Source organism: Thamnophis elegans, chromosome 1 (assembly GCF_009769535.1).
Source record: "Thamnophis elegans isolate rThaEle1 chromosome 1, rThaEle1.pri, whole genome shotgun sequence".
NCBI classification, from domain to species: domain Eukaryota; kingdom Metazoa; phylum Chordata; class Lepidosauria; order Squamata; family Colubridae; genus Thamnophis; species Thamnophis elegans.
Genome location: NC_045541.1, coordinates 54,505,733 through 54,528,068, shown reverse-complemented (window position 1 = coordinate 54,528,068; position 22,336 = coordinate 54,505,733). Strand labels below are relative to the sequence as shown.

Here is a 22,336-nt window from a genome sequence, read left to right as displayed (position 1 = left end):
GCATCCGGTGAGTAAACACTCAGCTCCATTCAGTTTCCCAGACTCTGCAAGGGATTATGGCGTCATTAAAAGAGGATGATTGTAGTAGATGTGTGTCTACTGTTCTTGGGTGGGAAGTAGTGGAAAGGTATGCAGGAATTGAGCACATGGCTATTTACTTCGTATGCTTGGATTGGAACTCATCGTCCCAAAAGTGCTTTTTTTTTTCCCCCTTCAAGAGGCAACTGGATTTTCTGGTTTTTCTTTCAAGAAGTTTTGTTTTTTTTCAAAAAGTTTTGTTTCTCATCCATGAAGCTTCTTCAGCTGAAGAAAAACCAGAAAGTCCACTTGCCTCTTGAAGAAAAAAAGCACCTTTGGGACAACCATGACCTGGATGACTGAGAATCTTTATAGACATTGGAACTCATCATTCTTAAGCTATGCCAAGAATTCTTATATATTTAGATATAAAATATCTAAATAAAATATCTAAAAAACACCATACTTGTTGATCTCTCGCTCTCCCTCTTTTCACTTACTCTTCTAAATAAGCAATCAGCTTAAACTTTTCCCTTTGCCACTGCTAATAGCCGTTACATTGCATGCATTTGAAATATTTCAGTTAATCTTTTTTTCTGGTTGAAAACTCATACCAATCCACACTGAGATACGAAGCCATGTCATTATCAAAATGGAAGATAGTTTACTATTAAAGGACAACCTTTTAGAATTCATTTCAATTCAGTCTATACAAAATCCATTAGACTCAAAATATATATCCAAATAGCTCTTTATAAGCTAAATAGCGCTCTAAGAGAATTCGTCAAACTACTCGAAGCAAAAAGCAAACAATTTTCTGAGAGTTCATGTGAATGTGCTTCAGCTCCCAAGAGAAAAGATTTGAAGGGGATGCATCCAGGAGAAGAATTAAGATGTCATAGGACAGCCCCTTTTAAAATATGGAAAGTGGTCACAAATAGACCAGATTTGTGTGTCTGCTGCTTCAGCATTTACGATTTAAAAGGATGAATTCAGCTGCAAGTTGGGTTGTTCTTTGCAATAGGCCGTGACCTTTTCGGATCAATTCTTCATTTGTTGGATGACTTGTAGATGTTGGACAAATGATTAAATAATAATTTAAACAGAATTAAACTTAAATTTAGCCTATGATAACTGGGGTAGTTTCTTTAAAAAGGTCAAAAGGTTAGGGTTAGGGTTAGGGCTAACCCTAACCCTTGAGAGTAGATGCTGGGTGGAAAAATCCATGTTGTGAAATGACTTTAGAAAGTTAGCTGACTCAGGAGTTGGGTAACACTTATCTGTTAAGCATATTTTGGAAAGTCTGTCTGGGTCTATTGAACAGTATGTACAAAATTGAATTATTAAATGACTAAGTAAGGAATGGATACCTGTTTCTGCTCTGACCCCAGTGGCAGATGTGTCATGCCAGTCCCAAGTATGCATCTTAAAAAATGGGTCTGAACTTGTTTAAGTGGGATAGCTTTATTAAAGCCCCACAATTCTGAACCGTACAGCAGGTCAGCATTGGGACTAATTTTATCCTAAATACTTTCATTATAGTGGTTATAAGGTAGCTAGATAATTGCTGGGTTTCTTTTCAAACGATTTAACCATGACCCAGTGATGGTATAAAAAGACTCCTGCATAGGCAAAAGAACGCACTTGTTCAATAGGGTCACCATTTATTTCATATATTTGACACTTTAGATTTGGTTTTATTGATGTTTAAAAAATTAAGAGCTCAGTAGGCATTTAGCTTTTGTAGCAAACCTCTGAGGTCATTAATAGTCCATGGTGTGAAAAAAATGCTGACCCCTGGGTTAGCCTTATAAGACAACTTCACGATCAATTGGTGAAATCTGGCTTGTTAAGATTGTCAGTTTATTTTAAGTTGGGAACAGTTCAAATTTAGCACCAAGCAAAGCATCACTTCTTTAAAAGTGGAATAAAGCTGAACTAAAATCTTTTTTAACTCTATGAATGGAATTCTTTCTTGGGATATGTTTCCAGGTCTTCCAATAAAGTCAAACCACGATAAAATTGATTTGGAAGTCAAACTATATGTTGGATTGTAATCAGGTGCTCTGAATGACTTTTCTGAACAATTAACAGGATCAGTGCTGAAGCCTTAAGCACTGCAAAGAAAGGATTACACCCATTTTTGAACAGTCCTGTTTGGTAATGCTACTGAAAACACTGTCCAGTTGGTTAGTACTCAAAGGAGAACAGCTCGTTAACAACTCAGTGGGCATCAATATTCATATTTTAGGACAATCAATATAGTTTGGGAACAAATCTTTGCTGTGGGCACAGGCAATGAAAATATCTCTTGATCTCTCCTGCCTATTGATTTTCAATTCTCTTCTCCAGCAATGTAAGCTAGTCACAAATCAATGGGTTTAATCCACAGATTTGGAAAGAATTTTCAGATTTTCAGTGCTCAAGGCACTGAAGGGGAAGTCTTGGTAACCCAAAGAGGAAGTCTTGGAGGATATAGATGGGAAACCGAAGCGTGTGTTTACATCTTAGGTGCTTTGTGCATTTACTAATTGGAAGTTGTTTTGCAAAGATACCAGCCAAGCAGATTTTAGTAGTGAAGCAAAATATTAGACAGGATAATACATTTTCTGCATATGTGTATACATATTAAAGCATTGTTGAGTTTAGGGGTAGATTTTAGGGATTATGTTGATATTTTACTTCCTTTTTTTGCTTTGCATTGTATTGGTCCTTAATTTCATGTTTTAAATTACTATTATTTTATTATTTTATTTTAAGATTATATTATTTTATGATTATTAACAGCTGTTGTTTTAAAAGACAAGCTAGAAATCTGTTAAGTTTTCTACAGCTTGTGTGAAGCTGTAGTCCATCAACAAGTGTTTCAGCAGAAAGAAAATAATCAGTAAATTACACAATGGTATGATGAAGGTTTTTTTAATGAGTACAGAAGATGTAGCACACATCATATTACTACACCTTTTCTTACAAAAGGGGATGCTGGATTTTGTAGTACAACATATCTGGTTGGCACTGAATTGAAAAAGATTGGGGTGTCCATCTTTAAGAAAGGACAGCTTTGTATATAGGAAATTTAATCAACAAGCAAGTATGTTTGGGGGATGACTTCCATGGAAAACCATTTCACAGTAATCAAGAACCTTGCTCTAACGACACAGCCTTGCATGTGCTACTTTGTAACTAATGTTTGCCCATCCTTCTGCATGGACTAGATGGAAAATAATGGATGACATACTGTATATGGTAAAGATTAAATGCATTTATGATAGCACAGATTTCGGAAGACTAGAGTCCCTTTGCCATGTAGGAATTAGATGGCTGGAGCAAAAATACTTAATCCTTGAAAAGTAGACGTAACTGCCTCCCCCATTTCTTTTGAGTTAATTCTGTAAGAACATGAGCTTCTGATTGGAAATAGTTTTTCAATATCACCTTTGGATTAGATAAACTAATCTCTCTCTGATTCAGAAGCCCATGTCTAATGTCGGAACAATAATGCCATTAACCTGACAGATCTATTCAAAAGTCCCTAAGATGATGCAGTATTATGAAAGCCTATAAAACTTTAGGTGAAATATTTATTATGATTACTGCTACTGTCTATACCACCATTATGCGCATACTGTATTATCTGCTCCATGTTACCTTTTACAGGTTTAACCATTATACTATTTGGAAGTCTACATTTGTACTTTTTAAAATGCCTTTCAATTCTTATTTTCTAGTTTTCCAAAAATTCAGGACCTTCCAGAGTACATTTTGTCATTGCATTATTATTATTTCAATGGATTCAAAATGTTCACTTTCTCCAATAAAAGACGAGCTATTAAACCCACGACTTGTGGGTTCAGTGCACAATCTAGCAAATCATTTGTAGAAATGAGAGTTTGTGGGAAGGGTGTCATGCATTCTAGATCCTCCATCAGGGTTCCAGAATCAGTTGTCATCCCAGAGGTCTTCCCAGTAGGATGTAATTTTCCAAAATGCCTCTCACTTTCACTGACAAGGTCTTTATTGTCATATTCAGCTACTCCAATTGAATAAGTTTCCTGGGACTGTGGTAAAACCTGAAAAAGACTCTGTCCAAAGGGAATTGTTGTCAGCTTTTCTGTTTCAATTACTGTTCTGCTAGAGTCACAGGGTTTAGATTTTATGCAGTCAGATTCTGTATTGATCTGTACTTTCCTCCTCTTGTATGACTCTTGAAGAATTCTATCAGTACTGTCCATTTGAGGGAACTGGTGCTTAATTTCACTTGTCTTCTGATGTTCTAAATAGGAAGCCATGGCTTTGTTTAAATACTCAAGGTTGGTATTATGGGAGGTTATCTCAACCTGGCAAAAAGAAAGAAAGAAAATGGAAGTTACCTTAACCTGGGAAAAAAATTAAGAAAATAGAATTCAAGCTAATATCTACATGACTGTTAACAATTTCTTGAAGCAGTTCCCCATCAGAAGCTAGTCTCATTATTTTTATTTGCTTTGTTCTTTGTCTTGTGAGGATTTAAATATATGCACATAGACATACAAATAGACATGGATACATACATATATATTGTTTATCTCTGCTCTTTTCTCAGCTTTAACTCTTTTATCTCACCATCCTTGAATTTGAAAAGCTGTAGTGGCTTAACATCCTTTCTATTTATTTCTTTTTTTGGAGGGGGGGGGACATCCTTGGTTTTTTCTTTGTAAACTTCACAGTTAAGCGGTGTTTCTATAGGGTTAAATCAAAATATTATAAAATATTGTATCAGTTTTTGAGTTGCTCTAAACTCATCATCAAATTGAGCGGGAGAAAAAAAATGAGGGATTTGAAAAAAAATCTTTAGTTAAAATCACAGGTGTTAAACTCGCCATGTCATGTTTCCATCATGTGATGTTTTGCAACGTTTTCCCCATTCACGAAGCTGGGTAGGCGTGGCCTGCACATGATGCATGTGGCCTGCGGGCCACCAGTTTGACACCCCTGGGCTAGATGTTAAGACCATAAGGCCTTAAAAATAATTGTAATGTTTTTTTTTCATTAAAATTTTAAAGTTACCTTTTAGAACAAGTCTCAAGCAGCCTGAAAAAAAATCTCAGTGCTAGACTCAAAAACATTGGAACAAGAAAAAATGGTTGACCTCTATTTCTGAAAATATATGACTGGATGCTCTCTAAATCTGCCTCTTGTCCTACAAGAAGGACTATATTTAGAGTCACACAGTATTACTTTCATTTAAAATATGTTGTGCTACATCCCATGTCATGAGGTTAACTTCTTCCCATCCAATCAAGCATATCTGAGGTCATGAGAGAGGAGAATCCAATCTGCTAGCTGAATTCAGCTGAACATACACTTTTATTTTGAAGAATGGAGTAGAGTAGAGTAGAATAGAATTCTTTATTGGCCAAGTGTGATTGGACACACGGGGAATTATACCTTACATAACACTTATATCTCTACTTTTTTAAAATTATGAACTCAAAGCAGTTCAGAAAATAAAGCAGTTTAAAAAAATAAACTTCATAGACTTTCAAATTAAATAACACAGAAAATAAAAGGTATCAAAACGTAAGAACCAGCATGCAAAAGCACTTGGAACCAACTGAAATGTAGTAGTCAGACTTCCAGAAATCCCTGTGCTTTAGGCAGACACTATGTATTTCTGGAGCCCCTTTTTCCCATTTAAAACTCAGGAAGAGTAAGTGAGGTATTATACATTATTCTTTCCCCTAAAAGTGAATTTTCCATGTTATGGTTGAGGCATAAATCCTTTTACTCAACTATTACAGGCAGCTGGGGGAGGACTAAAGAACATGTTGGGCACTTCCCAAAAGTATTTCCATCCCCATTAACTGAGATGGAATGACAGCAGCACCCAAGGAAATACATACCCACAGCAAATTACACCAATGAAGGAAAATTGGGAGATAGCTAACCAACACCAACTCCATGTTCATGTTTGATTTTGCATGGAGTTGTCCATCAGAAGGTGTGGGTTGAAGTTCTCCTTGGCCAAGTGCTCCTTTCCCACAAAACCCTGCACCATCATAATAATATATGAACTTATTGAAGTGCATTCCCAAACATACAAACTACGTTTCCCATTGGAGGAGGAGCTAGTGGTTGAATCTTATTATCAAATAACTAATATTTTGATGTGATTCGCAGTAATTCTTCTATATAATTTTGGATGAAAAGTTAAATCATAACAGTTTAAAAATTAAACATAATAGAGTTATGTTTATAACTCTGACATCCTAAGTGCTGATTAATATTGATGAAATGTTTACTATTCTTTTATTTTCAATATTTTAAGCTTTCTAAATAGCAGAATGTTCATAACTTTTAAATCGGATTATACAAACCTTGCTGAACTAAAATCATGCAATGTATCAATATTTATTACATTACTCCCAAAAATCTAATAACTCCAAAACATTTACTGTTTCAGATTGCTATATCCACCAATTGTGTATAGCGTACAAAAAGTGATAATAGCAAAATCCGTATCTCAGACAAAGATATGATTTTGATTTTATTTTTTGTGATTTTATTGACATTTGTAGGCCGCCCTTTTCCCTGAGGGGACTCAGGGCGGCTCACATAAAATCAGGGAAGGGGAAATGCAGACAATAACAAAGACACATATAATAAAAACAGTAACCAACATGCATTCATCATTCGGGAGGGGCAACTATCTTCATCCCCAGGCCTGACGGGCTAGCCAGTTCTTCAAGGCTGTGCGGAAGGCCTGGACGGTGGTGAGGGTACGAATCTCCACGGGGAGTTCGTTCCAAAGGGTCGGGGCGACTACTGAGAAGGCCCTCCTCCTTGTAGTTGCCAGCCGACACTGGCTGGCCGATGGAATACGGAGGAGGCCCAATCTGTGTGATCTTATTGGTCGCAGGGAGGTGATTGGCAGAAGGCGGTCTCTCAACTATCCAGATCCACTACCATGTAGGGCTTTATGGGTGATTAACAGCACCTTGAAGCGCATCCGGAAATCGACAGGTAGCCAGCGCAGCTCGCGGAGGATAGGTGTAATGTGGGTGAACCGCGGTGCACCCACAATCGCTCGCGCGGCTGCGTTCTGTACCAGCTGAAGACGCCGGATGCTCTTCAAGGGCAGCCCCATGTAGAGCACATTGCAGTATTCCAGCCTAGAGGTCACGAGGGCCCGAGTGACTGTTGTGAGTGCCTCCCGATTCAGGTAGGGTCGCAACTGGCGCACCAGGCGAACCTGGGCGAATGCCCCCCTAGCCACAGCCGTCAAATGGTGGTCGAACGATAGCTGTGGATCTAGGAGGACTCCCAAGTTGCGGACCCTCTCTGAGGGGTATAGAATTTGACCCCCCAGCCTGAGAGATGGAATATTGGTGGAATCCTTGGGAGGGAAACACAACAGCCACTCGGTCTTTTCTGGGTTGAGCACAAGCTTGTTAGCCCTCATCCAGTCCATAACCGCCTCCAGGCCCCGGTTCATCACGTCTGCCGCTTCATTGAGTTGGCACGGGGCGGACAGATACAGTTGAGTATCGTCCGCATATTGATGGTATCTGATCCCGTGCCTGCGGATGATCTCTCCCAGCGGTTTCATGTAGATGTTGAATAGTAGGGGGGATAAGACCGAACCCTGAGGCACCCCATATGTTAGGGGCCTAGGGGACGATCTCTGCCCCCCCACTAACACCGACTGCGACCTGTCTGAGAGGTAGGAAGAGAACCACCGCAGCACGGTGCCTCCCACTCCCACCTCTCGCAGTCGTCGCAGAAGGATACCATGGTCGATGGTATCGAAAGCCGCTGAGAGGTCAAGGAGAACCAGGATGGAGGGAAATCCTCCATCTCTGGCTCTCCAGAGATCATCAGTCAATGCGACCAAAGCGGTTTCTGTGCTGTAACCGGGTCTGAAGCCTGACTGGAAGGGGTCGAGATAGTTTGCTTCCTCCAAGGACCGCTGGAGCTGAAAGGCCACCACCTTCTCAACAACCTTCCCAAGGAAGGGAAGGTTGGAGACTGGACGATAGTTATTAAGGACAGCTGGATCCAAAGATGGCTTCTTTAGGAGGGGTCTCACCACCGCCGCTTTCAGTGCGGCGGGGAAGTTCCCCTCCCGAAGAGAGGCGGTCACGACCGCCTGGATCCAGCCTTGTGTCACCTCACTGCTGCTGGTAACCAGCCATGAGGGACACGGGTCCAGTACGCAGGTGGAGGCACTCACAGCCCTCATGGCCTTGTCCACATCCCCGGGGGTAACATCCTGAAACTCAACCCAGAGATGTTCCATCTGATCCTCTTGTGCCTCGGCTGGAACTGCAGGGGTGGAGTCCAAGTCCGACCGAAACCGAGCAATTTTGTCCGCTAAGAATTGGGCATAATCCTCAGCTCTGCCCTGCAAGGGTTCCCCCGCCTCCCTTTTATTTAATAGGGAGCGGGTTATCTTAAACAGGGCGGCTGGGCGGGACTCAGCGGACGCAACCAAGGTGGCTATGTGGGATCTTTTCGCTGCCCTAAGCGCTCTGGTGTATTCCTTGGTGCAGGTGGTTACCATTGCTCGGTTCGATTCGGACTTATTGGACCTCCATCGGTGCTCTAGGCATCTCCTCCGGCGCTTCATCTCCCGGAGTTCCTCGGTGAACCAAGGGGGTCTCCGGGATCCGCCGCCTCGGAGGGGCCGTAGTGGCGCAATCCGGTCGAGGGCCTCTGATGCTGCCGAATGCCAGGCAGCAGCCAAAGTCTCTACCGGATTGTGGGCGAAAGAATCAGGAATGACCCCAAGTTCCGTCTGGAACCTTAATGGTTCCATGAGTCGCCTGGGGCGGAACCACCTGGTCGGTTCCTCCTCCCTACAGTGGGGGTTTGGTCTCTGGAAGTCGAGCCTCAGTAGGCAATGGTCTGACCACGACAGGGGTATGATGTCGTTACCCCTCAGACCAAGATCACAAATCCACTGCTCCGAGAGGAATACGAGGTCGAGCATGTGACCCGCCGAATGGGTTGGGCCCCGAATTACTTGGGTCAAGCCCATGGCTGTCATGGAAGCCATGAACTCCTGCGCCCCATCAGAGTTTTCACCGAGCGAAGGCAAATTGAAGTCCCCCAGGACCATCAACCTAGGGAACTCAATTGCCAGCTCGGCTACCGACTCGAGGAGCGAGGAGAGGGCTGCTGCAACGCTGTTGGGAGGCAGGTACGTTAACAGCAAACCCACTTGACCCTTGAGGTCCAACTTTATCAGCAGAGACTCACACCCGACAAGCTCCGGAGCAGGGACCCTACGAGGAACTAACGACTCCCGGATGACAGCGGCCACACCCCCACCCCTTCCCTGGGCTCTCGGCTGGTGCAGCACCTGAAATCCTTCTGGGCACAGTTCTACAAGGGGGACTCCTCCCTCTGGGCCCAGCCAGGTTTCAGTAATACATGCCAGGTCTGCCCTCTCGTCTAAAATTAAGTCCCGGACGAGAGGAGCTTTATGTACCACAGACCTGGCATTTAGCGACAGCAGCCTGAGTCCAGGGTCCTGATTACTTGCGCCATCTGGTCTCGGAGTGGGACTCACAGGGCCGGAAGGAGGGATCTCTGTAATGTAGCGAACCCTCCTTCCCCGGTAATGGCCTGCCCTGAAGTCCACGCCGTATGGTACTCAGTCTGCACCTATATCACATTTCTGGCTTGGTACCAAATCTAAGATCAAACGGAACAGCCATAGATATTCATGCTTAGTCACTCTGGAGATGCTAATCATTGCTACATGCAACTGAGGCAGGGATAGCCAACATTACAATGATATCATTCAGGCAAAAATGCACAAAAACTTTAGAGGATAAAATGAAGAGAAAAACCTCTGTGGGGTTGAGCCAAGAATCTGTGTCACTGGGATTTTCTGCAGCTTTGATTGCACATATCATTGTTCGAGTTATTGCCTCTTCTATGCGGGCTTCATGATCTGCATCCTATGAAAAAAAGAAAGGAAAACATGGAATATTTTTAATATATGGAAAGGACTTTGATTAGCAGGAAAAGAAACATTTGAATATGCTGAGTCCAATGTATTTTGAACTGTGACTATTCCTTTGGCATTGGTCAAAGTGTTTTTCATCCTTGGCCTCTTTAAGATGTGTAGACTTCAACACCCAAAATTCCACAGCCAGTCTTGCTGGTTGAAGAATTCTGGGAGCTGAAGTCCACACATCTAAATGGGGCCAAGGTTGAGAAACACTGGTCTTAAATGGTAGAGTATGGAGGTGGAGAGGAGGTATGCTTCATTTTATAATCATATTATGAAGGATCTCTAATATTCTGAAGAATGAAAATTGATCTAGCTGTTCTAGAAGCTCTGGAATATATTACACAAATCACAGCGCTCATGTTAAAAGGATCTGTGATTTCCCAAATAGACAGACAGGGTAATTAACATCCCTTGTTATTTTATCTAGGATAAAATAGGATAAAATAATGTGGAATCAGCTACCCCCAGAGGTCCAGATCTTACCCACTCTCATGGCCTTCAGGAAAGCTGTTGAAACCTGGCTGTTCCGGCATGGCCTGGGGCTGTTGACCTTATTGTCAAGGTCCAGCCCCGATTAGAATGTATGCGTGTTGTGAATTTTAAATTATTCTTTTATTTTGCTTTTTTTTTTTCTTTGTAAGCCGCCCAGAGTCCTCCGGGATTGGGCGGCCTATAAATTCAATAAATAAATAAATAAATAAATTTCATAATTTCATAAAATGCCCATAAAAGCCGCCTGATCAAACAATTATATAATTTTTCCTAATTGGCAGTTGTTCTGTTGCGTTAGTGTCTTGTTAAATTGGGACTTATGAACCTTAATTTATACCAGAGGGATATCATCTAATATATAGAATCTTAATTTAGGAAGATCAAAAAGGCATGTCCCAAACTCTATCTCTCAAGAATTTAAGTTCTTAAACACATACATACTCTCTGCTTCACACACAAATTACTAGAACACAAATGTCTTGCAAGCTATTACTAAATTATTCTAAATTCCAGAGAGCCTGCTGTCATCTGCCAGTATCACCAGCCCACTAATATATTATTGCAGTATTACAGACCAACAGAAGAGTGAAAAAGACAGCATTGGCTTTAATGAAGGATACCCGCACGCAGTGTTTTAAAGATGAAACAAGAATTCCATAATTGATTCTTACATGCTACAAGGTGTCATGTCTTTCTTGGGTGCCTTTAGGCAGTGAAATACAAAGACTAATTTAGGATTACATCAAGATGAGCTGCCTTGGAAAGCAAAGCCTTCATATTTAGCTGAATTGCTTGGAGCAAGGAACAGTTCCCGGGGCAACAAGGAACAAGTTCATTGCATGATGGTACTGGTGGCCCACAATCTGGAGGCAGAATGAAGAAGTGAGGCTTATTTGCTTGAATTTACATATGAAAACAGGGATGTAGCAAAGAGATAGCAAGATGCAACCTTTGCTCTTGATAAGTAGCTTGCAACTTTCCCACAGAAACTCTTCCCCCCCTCAAAAAATCCTTCTTTCTCTCTTCCTATTTTCTCTGCCTTTCCTCCTATCATTTATTGCCATCATTGTGCAGACTTAATAGGCCATTTGAGTTTCTGATGATGCCATGTCACATTTATATCAGATAACTCATATCTGCCTGAAAGAATGTAAAGTTATAATTTACAAATTAACAGAGCTTTCTGGTAAGCCAAATTCTGGCTAAGTTCCAACCAGACTTGAGCATCCTATATACGAGGTGATGCTTTATAACATGGGATAGGATAGCTTGAAAACATTTAAGAGAAGCACTTGTACCTTTCTTTCCTACTACAAATACACTGTAAACACAGAAGTGATCTGTATGGGCAATGTAGTCTATGCAGATCATATATCAATCCCTCTCACCCCTGGATAGTAGCTCCAGTTAAAGCAGTACAAACCTCCCTTAAATTAGTGCAATATAATGCACTAAGTATTAATGCACTATAGTGCACCAAGAGCAGTTTGTTGTAGTGGTTAAGGCAACAGGCTAAAAACTAGGAGACCGAGTTTCTTTCTTTCTTTCTTTCTTTCTTTCTTTCTTTCTTTCTTTCTTTTTCTTTCTTTTTCTCTTTCTTTCTTTCCTTCCCTTCTTTCTCTTTCATTTCTCTCTCTCCCTTTTCCCCCTCTCTCTTTCTTTCCTTTCTCTCTCCCCCCTCTTCCTCCAAATTTCTTTTGAAATCTTGTCAAGAAAACTATAAGCATTTGACCAGCCAGTCAATACGAGCAACAGAAAAAGAAAAATGCTTTTCTTTTAAGTCTTTTCATTAATAAATTGTATAATCCTAGCTCTGGAGAATCAGAAGAAGCCCTTGCAGAATTTAGAATTGCATTACGTCTTAACAATTTTATTTCAAATGTTATTGCTGCTGAATAAATACTTGAGGAAGCTTTTCTTACTGCTCATTTTTCTCATGGCCACAAGGTAAGTCATATAGTCAGGAGCATATATAACTGTTACAGAGCTGTAAGTTCAGAGTAAATGAACATTCCACAAAAATTGGTGCCATTCAGGGGTAACTCTCTTGCAGGCTTTTAATATAGTTTCCCACAGACTCTTTATCACAACACAGCTTCCTAAGTCTGAAACATTTAGCCTCACCTTTCAGCATCTGAAATAATGCATATTTAGAGCAGCTTATCTTAGCCATGTGAAAATTGTCAGGCTTTCAGGGTACTGCAACTCTGAAAAGTTCATTCTGCCTGATGAAGCCCATGAATAATGTTAATCACTTATCTTAAAATGCAAACTTTGGTGTGGTCTCAATGTGTCAGAAGCAAACTAAACCCTGCTCCTCTTATTGTAAAGCATGAGTAGAATAATTAATTGTATCAGTAGAGCGGTTGAAACTGGCATGACACTCACTTATCATATCAATATGATAGCAGCTGCTTATTGCCATAAGCCAGAGTACTGCTTGAGTGAATAATGGAAATGTTCTGGATATTACTTTTTAACATCTAAGTCATGCATTGTTTTTCCAAGATGGATAACCCTAGATTTAGAAAGGAATGTTGCCATCACCTCTGGGGATAATGGGATATAATCAGCTGTCACCATAAAGGGTAGTCCTAGCATTCCTCAAGTTAAGCTATCTCCATGCTCAACTTATATTGCTTGTGAGGTTTTTAATTTGGAAAGAGCAGTTATGGCAAGCAAAATTGGAATGTATTGGACCTGCTTACTTCTTTGTTCTTAAATATATGGGCTATATTGAGAGGTGTGGGGAAATAATGCATAAGGCATCCTGCATGGGTGGTGGAGGGAATTCTGGCCACCCAGTTATTGGTGTACCACAATTCCTAGCATCCCTCCCTACTGCTCAGACTGGCTGGAACTGCAGGGAGATCATTAGTTACCACTGGAGAACCATCAGCTTCCCACACTTTTATACCCAGTATTTCTTAGCATATCAACGCAGTCCCAACCTACAATTAGGAAATCATACTAATCTACTTTCTCAACAAAATATAAAGGTACCATCTTTATCTAATAACAGTGTTTCAGATTTCCTCCTCCATATCCTCTGCAAATGATCTGTCTCCTGATCAAAGGATGTAGATTTATTGGCTCTGTGCTAAAAAAAGAACTGCTCTGAGATCTGTCAAACTTGTTGAAATACATTTGTATAGATTTTTAACTACACAAGAAAAGAGAGCCTGGAATGGATTTCTAATCCCATCAAGCTTCAATGAGACCTTCTTCCAATCTCCTCTCCACATATTTGATGTCAGAGGGATGAAGAGACCGTGTCTACATCTGTTACAAATCATCCTTTCAGGTCTCATTTCTACCTACATCACTTTGATTTAAAATTTATGCAATCAAGATGTTGAATTATGTAGCATAATTTATGTATGTGGTATGTTACAGATTATAAGCGGATGGGCCTCTTGTGGGCCTCAATGATTCAATGCTAGGGAAACCAAAAGGAATGGGAGGGGGATGGAAGAAAGTTATTTTAGTAACTGCTGTGCAATTATTGTACCTACATATGCATAATACTAATTGACAATAAGGTAGACAGATGTCATGGCCGAGAGTGTAGCTTGATAGTAGCACACATGCTTTCCATACTAAGAGCTCCTCATTTAATTGCCAAGATCATTATGGAGAAAAACTCTAGCATGAAATTGTGGGAAAGTTGCCAATAAAACATCCTTTTTATTATCAATCTTTGTTACAAATTAACCCAATAAAATGTATGCTATCAGTAGATAGTTTGTGAATATGCAGGTTGTGATACTCCATATGGTTTGCAGCTGCCAATTTTAACAGATAAAATGATTACAATCATTTTAAAATGATTACAATCATTGAAAATGATTCAAATCTTAAAATCATTTTAAGAAATGGAAAGGGGGAAAAATTACCAGTTCAATCCAAGAATTAATGCTAACGGTGATGGGGTCAATGGATTCAACATAATGCCACCAGTGTCTAGGAACCAACAAGACCTGAAACGAAAAGAAATGAGAATTTTAAAGTTGTAAATTCTTTTCTTACAAACATGTATGTTGCACAAGAGCATTTACACTGTAAACAGAAATGGTTGAATATAATACTTTTAATACTAGCATAAAACTTTTATCATTGATCTCCCCTTGCACTTGATACATCCAAGGAATTATGATTTTTATGGATAATATATTCTGCAATATCTCCAACCCACTCTCCCAGTCAAATGAATAATCTGGTACCTTATAAAAAGTGAAAGAAATAAAATATGCCCTATTAAAATCACAGAGTTTAGTTAGCAATCATGAAATCAAAGAACTATATGAAATACAAATTGAAGAAATGAAATTGTAGAACTATCTGTCAAATTAAAATGAACAAATCAATAGGACTGGATAGTATAAGCTGAGAGTTCAGAGACTATCACTATAAATGACAGGTAGTTCTCGACTTACAACCGGTTGCTAGAGTCCATTCAAAGTTACGACTACCTGAAAAAGGATTTATGATCCAGATCCAAAGTTGGAACAGTTGGGCTGCTCCATATTCATCATTCAACTTTGGGTACTTGACAATGTGGCCACATTTATGCCATTTGCAACATCCCACAATCACATGACTTTTACATTACCAACAGCAAACAATTGGTCACTTAACAACCAATATGTTCATTCAACAAGTGCTACAAACAATTATAATAAAATTGGATCAGAATGGCTCCATTACGTTTGCATGTTTTGATGACTGCTTATAGTTGCCGGATTAATAGAAGACCATTGTTAAAAGCCATAGGTTTTCATAAAAAATAGACAGATTTAAACACATCAATTGGGCATAAGAAATTTGATATCAGTCTTCAATGAGAAGCCGGGACACTTTTCTTCTACACTGACCATTTAGCTGCCAATGGGAAGTCTGTAACCAAGGCGTGATGTCGGTAAGCCCTCTTCCTTTCTTTTCTTCTGGCAAAGAGTGTTCAGAATTGTGGAACTTCAGGCTGAAAGCAACTTGGTAATTTTGAATTTGGCAGTTTTTGAAATTGTAGCCAGAAGCACTCTATCAGCAGCCTTAGTGCTGAATAGGTTATCAGGCAATGGTGGGATTCAAATAATTTAACAATCGGTTCTCTGCCCTAATGATTTTTTTCAACAACCAGTTCACCAAACTGCTCAGAAAGTTAACAAGCAGTTCTCCTGAAGTGGTGCGAATTGGCTGAATCCCACCACTGGTATCAGGCAAAGAAAGGTGTTTTAAGGTCTCAGTTTTTCACTTTTCTTGCTATTTTTATAACCGCCCAATCTCCAGCCAAAAGCAAGAGTTAGAATTTTCTTCTAAATTCATTGGATTTCGAAAGGTAGAGACAAAATTTAGTCAAATAATCTTTCAAGAATTTTTCTAATGTAGCTGTCACTTCAAGCTGCAAAGAGTGCATGGATCACAACCCGTGGTGGGTTTCAAAAATTGTTGGAACCTACTCTGTGGGTGTGGCCTCCCTTGTGGGAGTGGCTTGCCACCCATGTGACCGGATATGAAATTATGAATTAGTACTTAGGTTGGTCCAAGTAGCTATTCAGAAACTCTGGCATTGAAGTATGCAAGTCTTAAAGCTGTCAAGTTACAAGATCCTTGCCAGTGGTGGGTTTCAAAAATTTTTGGGACCTCTTCTGTAGGTGTGGCCTGCTTTCCGGGTCTACTGGTGGAACCTCTTCTAACCGGTTTGGTAGATTTGACGAACCGGTTCTACCGAATAGGTGCGAACTGGTAGGAACCCACCTCTGATCCCAACACTACATTTTCTCCTCTACAAATACTTCTGTAGAAGACACATACAAGACAGTTAGACATTCACCCAAATAGTTAGACATGAAAATCCACAAAGATTTTTGCAGAAAATGTCATCAGTGATATGCCAGGCTTCTGCCACATCCAGCCAATGTAACTATTGAAATATATATTTACTTAGAAATTTGGCATATGATTTCATGCACTATTCCACTATGAAAAGAGGATACCACATTGGGGAAAGCTTATTTATCCAGAGTCCCTTTCAATGCAATTATCCTATAATTTATCATGAATCCTGTCTAAACATTCATTTACCCACATATCACCCATAATGTGTAGGGTGGTCACATGAGAGTGACATAAATATACTGTTAATTTATGATAAGGATGCCATCAATTATTTAGGAGCAGATGTTCCTTTTCCAAGACAAGTACAAAGCATTCCTGTAATAATTTGTTTTAAAACAGTAGGAGAAACATTAGAAAAAAATATCTGGGAACTTCAACAAAATGCTGCAGACTAGGGTGTAATTTCTCAGGAAGTCAACTACTAATTCCAATTCAATCTTCTAACTTCTTCTACGTATTTCATAACGTAAGTAGTTTGTTCATTGCAAACTTCGGGAAACAATCAAATGAGATATACTGTATATCTTCCAAAAACATCTGCTAATCAGCTGGAGGACTGGCCGAGCAAGAACTTATTATACAGTTTGCAAAAGTCAATAAATAGTAAAACTAATATGTTTTTGAATCCAGCAAAAGGCCAAGCAACAGATGTCCCTTCAGTTAGTCCTTGATTTATGACCACAGTGGAACCTAGAATTTCATTTGTTAAGTCATTGCAGTCAAGAGTTAAGGCACCAAGTGACTGAATTTGACTTTATGACCATTTTTATGAAAATTGTAAAGTGAATTTCCATTGGTTAAGCAAATCACATGGTTGTTAAGTGAATCACAAATCCATGTGTGAGCTGGTTGCCAAACGCTTAAAATGTGATCATGTGACCAGGGGGGCATGGCAGTTGTAATTTCAAGGATGGGTTGTAAGTAGCTTTTTTGGGAATATGTCATAACTTTGGTTAAGTGATGGGTCGTAAGTCAAGGACTACCTTTATACAGTTTCATGCTGAACTGTTTAAGAATTGTGAAAGCAAGTGGAGTATCATAAATTAAAAGCTAAGATATCATAAAATGTACATAGAAGTATAATATCAGAACTTACATTGGGAAGGAATACAAAGTCATCCAAGGTGACATAGAGAACATTGTTGGAGGAACAGAATGCAAATTTGGTAGCTAATAATCACCAGGGCACCTAAATGTATTTTGATTCATTTAGATATTCAGATAAGAAGTGGACTGAAAGCTCAGCAGAAACACAGAGTCCACTTGGCCTGCCAAATTCCAATCTATACTCTAGTCTGGGGAGCACAGATTAGATCAGTTCAAAATATCAGAAGAGTCACACTATATCAGAACAATTTATTCTGCCATCCTGTTTCACATTATGGTCATAAGCTAGGAATGAAAATATGATCTCTTGCCTGTTTATCTTTCCCGGAAAGTGGTATTTGAAGGGACAAACTGCCCTTTCTCACAGATCACACTAGGCTTCTGTTATTAAGTAAGATATATTTAAAAGATTGATTGTGCGCATTCCAATGTCACTTCATCCAGGTGTCTCACAGAAATATAAATAGTAAAACAATGTGTTTAAAATAATATCTAAAATAAGACTTAAAAAGTCAAACTAATCATATTTTTTTAAAAAAACAGAGGCTACAAGATAGTAATTCTCAATTAAGTTGAACTTTCTGCTTCAAAAACTACAGAAAAGAAAGTCTTGGCTTTGTTAAATTTCCCATCGGAATTGGGCAAGTAAAACAAACATAAAAACACCGTTAGAAAGAAGGAAGCCATCTTAATCTGGGGGTTGGGAAGTTGTCATGGAGCAAGGGAATTGTTACTAAGAACAACCGCCTCTGGCTTCCCAGTGTTTCTGGAGGAAATAAGGATCCAATCCACAATTGACTGGACTCACACAATACACCAAGCCATAAACCAATGTGTACAAACCACAAAGCTTTGATTCAAGTAACACAGTAAGTCAGATTCAACCAACCATGCTGTGGCTTAGGAAAGTCTGCAGACCCACATGTCCCAAATTGGGCAGAGAAATCTATACTTACGTAGGCCTTTTTATTCTTTCTCTCCTCCATGCATTTATTTATGATATAGATCTGTGATTTGCCATGAGAGAAGCGTTCAGCTATATGCGTGGATGTGTGCATGACTTCAAAGATAGTCATGGCTCCTTTTAGGATTATGATATTACCACCTAAATTAGCTTTTCTTAGTGTGGCTAGTGTGATCAAACCTGTAACAGTAGAAAATAGGAAAGAACACCACAATAGTGTATTGGACATTACAATGTACCCCTGAAGCTTAAAAAAGCCAATTGTTGAATAAACGTTATAGCCACTGAATCGACAATTACGCAACTGCACATAACAAAAACTGTTTAAGTAAACCAAGTTCATGTCCCTTCAAGCCTTGAATTCAGCTCCCACAATCCGCCATAAAATGGTTGCTCAAACTCGTATCTCTTCTCGTGCTTTCTCACTGGAGAAGTAAGTTGTTACACCATATAAAATCTGCCCACAGCTTTTCCATGTTTATTCAGGGGGTGGGTGTGATTTGTTTTTGTTTTTTTTCCTGAGGTGAAAAAGTCACCTTGGAGCTGTGAATGTAATCTCAGCATGAATAAGATGAAGATTACAGCCCCCTTTAATGCCCTATCAAATCACTTCTCCATACTCGATGACAGCTTTTGATCTATACTTTACATTTGTGCTCCACAAATGGAAAAAGAAGAGTTCTGCATGTGTGAAAATGAGGCCACTCTGCTGGTAGCTGTCTATATCTCTTGCTGCTGCTTCTGGGGGCCTGCGGTTTTCCTCAATACTCTTTTTGGAGGCAGTCAGGTAGCTAGCCAAGGCTAATTTACTCTCTCTCTCTCTTTCTGTCACACACACACACACACACACACACACACTCAGAGGCTCACAAAGACATCTTTCAAATTGCTCTCCTGTCATTTTGAAAAAGCAATTATAAACCCACAGACTCAAATTATCATCTGCAGGTGCAAGAGTGATGCAGAAAGAACCCTATTAGAACTTGGCTGTCGGTGGGAATCACACAGATGCTTTAAAGATCATGTCAAAGATTAAAATATGGGGCAGGATTTAGGCAGCCACCTCATAATTTTACCCCATTTACCCTTCATAACTGACTAGATAAATCTTCTAAAATGGATGAAACTATTTTATATTGGCTTCTGTTGATCCAAAAATAAGACTAAGGTTGCATTTATATATCTATATCTATATCTACATCTACATCTACACCTACACACACACACACACACACAGGTCTTGTTGTATTTGGGTCTTTTCCTGTGTAAGATTGAGATTGTCTTGGCAACGTTTCAGCAAGGTCTCACCCGCCATCTTCTTTAAGACACTTTAAGCCGAAAACACCAGCCTGAGGATGACGAGTGAGACCTCAACAAAACGCTGCCAAGACAATCTCAATCTTACACAGGAAAAGACCTGAATACAAGAAGACCAGCATAACTACACCTGTGAAAATCTATGAAAACAAATATTTTATATATACACACACATACACACACATACACACACACACACAAACCAAGATTCCTCAGTGCCACCAAGATCAGGATAAGTAGTGAAATGAGGCATAGTGGCCAGAAGATGGCATTAGGCACATTAAGTTTCTTTTAATAACCACATCTAGTGCCCAACTACTGCTGTGCTGAATCTCAAAACACATCTTTATTTCAGTTTTTCAGTCCCGCATTGTTGTGATATTTTAGTCCATCGCATTACAGTTCACGGCCAAAAATGAATAGACAATAGTGAAAGATTACCAAGTAATGTAGTGCTGATAGGAAACTTTTAAGTAACTGTATTTGCCGACATAATATTTTGGATTTCTTTTCAATAGCACCTACTAAAAGAATGACTTCCTTTATTTCTGAAATATTTTATCATCTTGGTTCATAACATCTCTTTCAACACTAGACAGCCCTGACCTAATCTTTTTGCATGTTTAATTGTATTCAATCATGCATTTCTGAAATGACATCCTTAGAGAATTTTAACATTCTTTGGTCTTCAGCTTTTCTTCTTTGTCATAGAATTTTAGGAGCCCTGTTATAAGTCTTCTATTCTGAGCAACATTTGACTTTTAATTAGTTTACGTTTAATTAAAAATTGGGATACTCCAGCTTCAATTACCATTTGCAATCACGGAAATAGACAGTCTGCGTAGAATTTCCAATCGTAATGCAAGGCAATATCTTGCTATCATTAGGAAAGAACAGATACATAAGAAAAAGCAACAAAATAAAATGTGAAGAACAAAAGAGACAATCAGAAGTCAGCTTATTCCAGTTTTGGGATCTTCCAGTAAGGTATTTATTGGTGTATGCAAAACATTTCAAATCTAAACTGCTTCAAATTTTAAACACCCTGTTTTGAGTGTGAAGTAATAGTCGTGAGCTTGAGGCAGGCCATTAGAAGCGTATTGGAAGTATTCTGAATTTGGAACAGCTGTGTTTCAAAAGCACAATGCTGTTTCAAGTTTAACACACTAGAAGAATATACAAAACAACCCATTTTGCAATTGACATAGCTGTTTCACACTCAAAAGAAAGGATTTCAAGCTGAAAAATGGGGTGCTTGCAAATTTGAAATGGTTTAATGTGGAATGTTTTGCATATCATAGCCATTTTTTATGCCATACAGAATGTAATATAATGCAATGACAAGTGTTTGGAAGGACATCAATGCAATTCTATACATGACTACGCTGGAGTACATCCAAGAAAATACCAAAAGTGAATAGAGGTGGGTACATATAGCAGGGATAAGAACTTTCTTTCGTGTGAGGGTCATATTGCCCCAAAGGACACGTTCCAGGGACTGAATGACATCAGAGACTAAAGGGCTACAACCCAAATGTAAGAAAAGTAGCTCATTATGTAATGAAACCTATACTTAGAACAAAGGAATGAGTAATTAATTTGGAAGGCATCATGCTGATGGGGCTGAGATCCTCGAATTCTGGCAAATAGAAAAATCCTTCACAGGGCCACTGCTCATTTATTGTAGTCCTCTTGTCGGTAGAGTATGATTAATCAACTTTCACATGACTTTGTTAAAACCACTTTGAAATCTTCCTTTCGAATGCTAATGCATGCTGTAAATAGAAGTGAGATAGCTGCTGGGCAAGTGTTTCCATTATGGAACTATCCGTCATGATGAAAATGTAAAAGTTTTTGGCTGGTTCTGCATAACCATTTTTGAAATCCAAACTGGGCAAATGACTAATCTCAAAACAGAGGTAGCTTCTATTTCATCCTCAGAAACTAAAGAACCTTCAAAGTTGCTTGCATACCAAGAAATATACCCCAGATCTTCTTTCCTTTCTTTTATAAAGTAGCATTTTCACTTGGAAGAGATATAAATTGGACATTTGTACTAGCCCACACTCCACCCCTCTCACCATAACATCTATAACTGTAACACATACACTTTTATTTTTTTTATAAATAACTGACAGTGGCAAACACAACTGATACTCCTTCCTCCTCCTATTTTCCTCATAATAACTCTGTGAGGAAAATTGGGCTGAGAGTGAGAAAGTGGGCCAAAGTCACACAGCTACTTTCATGCCTAAGACAGGACTAGAACTTGCTGCCTCCTGGTGTCTAGCCTGGTGCGTTAAACACTATACCAAACTGAGTCGCGATCAGGAATGAAATTCAGCCATTTCTGGAGAACTGGTAGCGGAAACTTTGAGTAGATACCACCTCTGGCTGGCCCTTGAGTGGGGAGGAAATGGAGATTTCGCAGTATCCTTCACCTGCCATTCCCACCAAGCAACAGCCACAGAACCGGTAGTAAAACAATTTGAATTTCACCACTGGTCTCGACGTATAAAAATGTAACAAACAAATACATT

General features: G+C 39.4%; 1 protein-coding gene across 2 annotated transcripts in view; it reads right to left on the bottom strand.

Annotated features, from left to right (window-relative positions):
* Positions 1-2,927: 2,927 nt before the first annotated feature.
* Positions 2,928-22,336, bottom strand: part of HSPBAP1 (HSPB1 associated protein 1) — a 95,789-nt gene continuing 76,380 nt past the window's right edge. For both annotated transcript variants that reach the window (XM_032216040.1, XM_032216049.1), the window contains 3 exons: positions 14,410-14,493; positions 9,855-9,965; positions 2,928-4,355 (listed from right to left, as the gene is read on the bottom strand). In XM_032216040.1, coding sequence (XP_032071931.1) covers positions 3,798-4,355; positions 9,855-9,965; positions 14,410-14,493 — 753 coding nt within the window. In that variant the 3' untranslated portion in view covers positions 2,928-3,797. The remainder of the gene's footprint in view (positions 4,356-9,854; positions 9,966-14,409; positions 14,494-22,336) is intronic.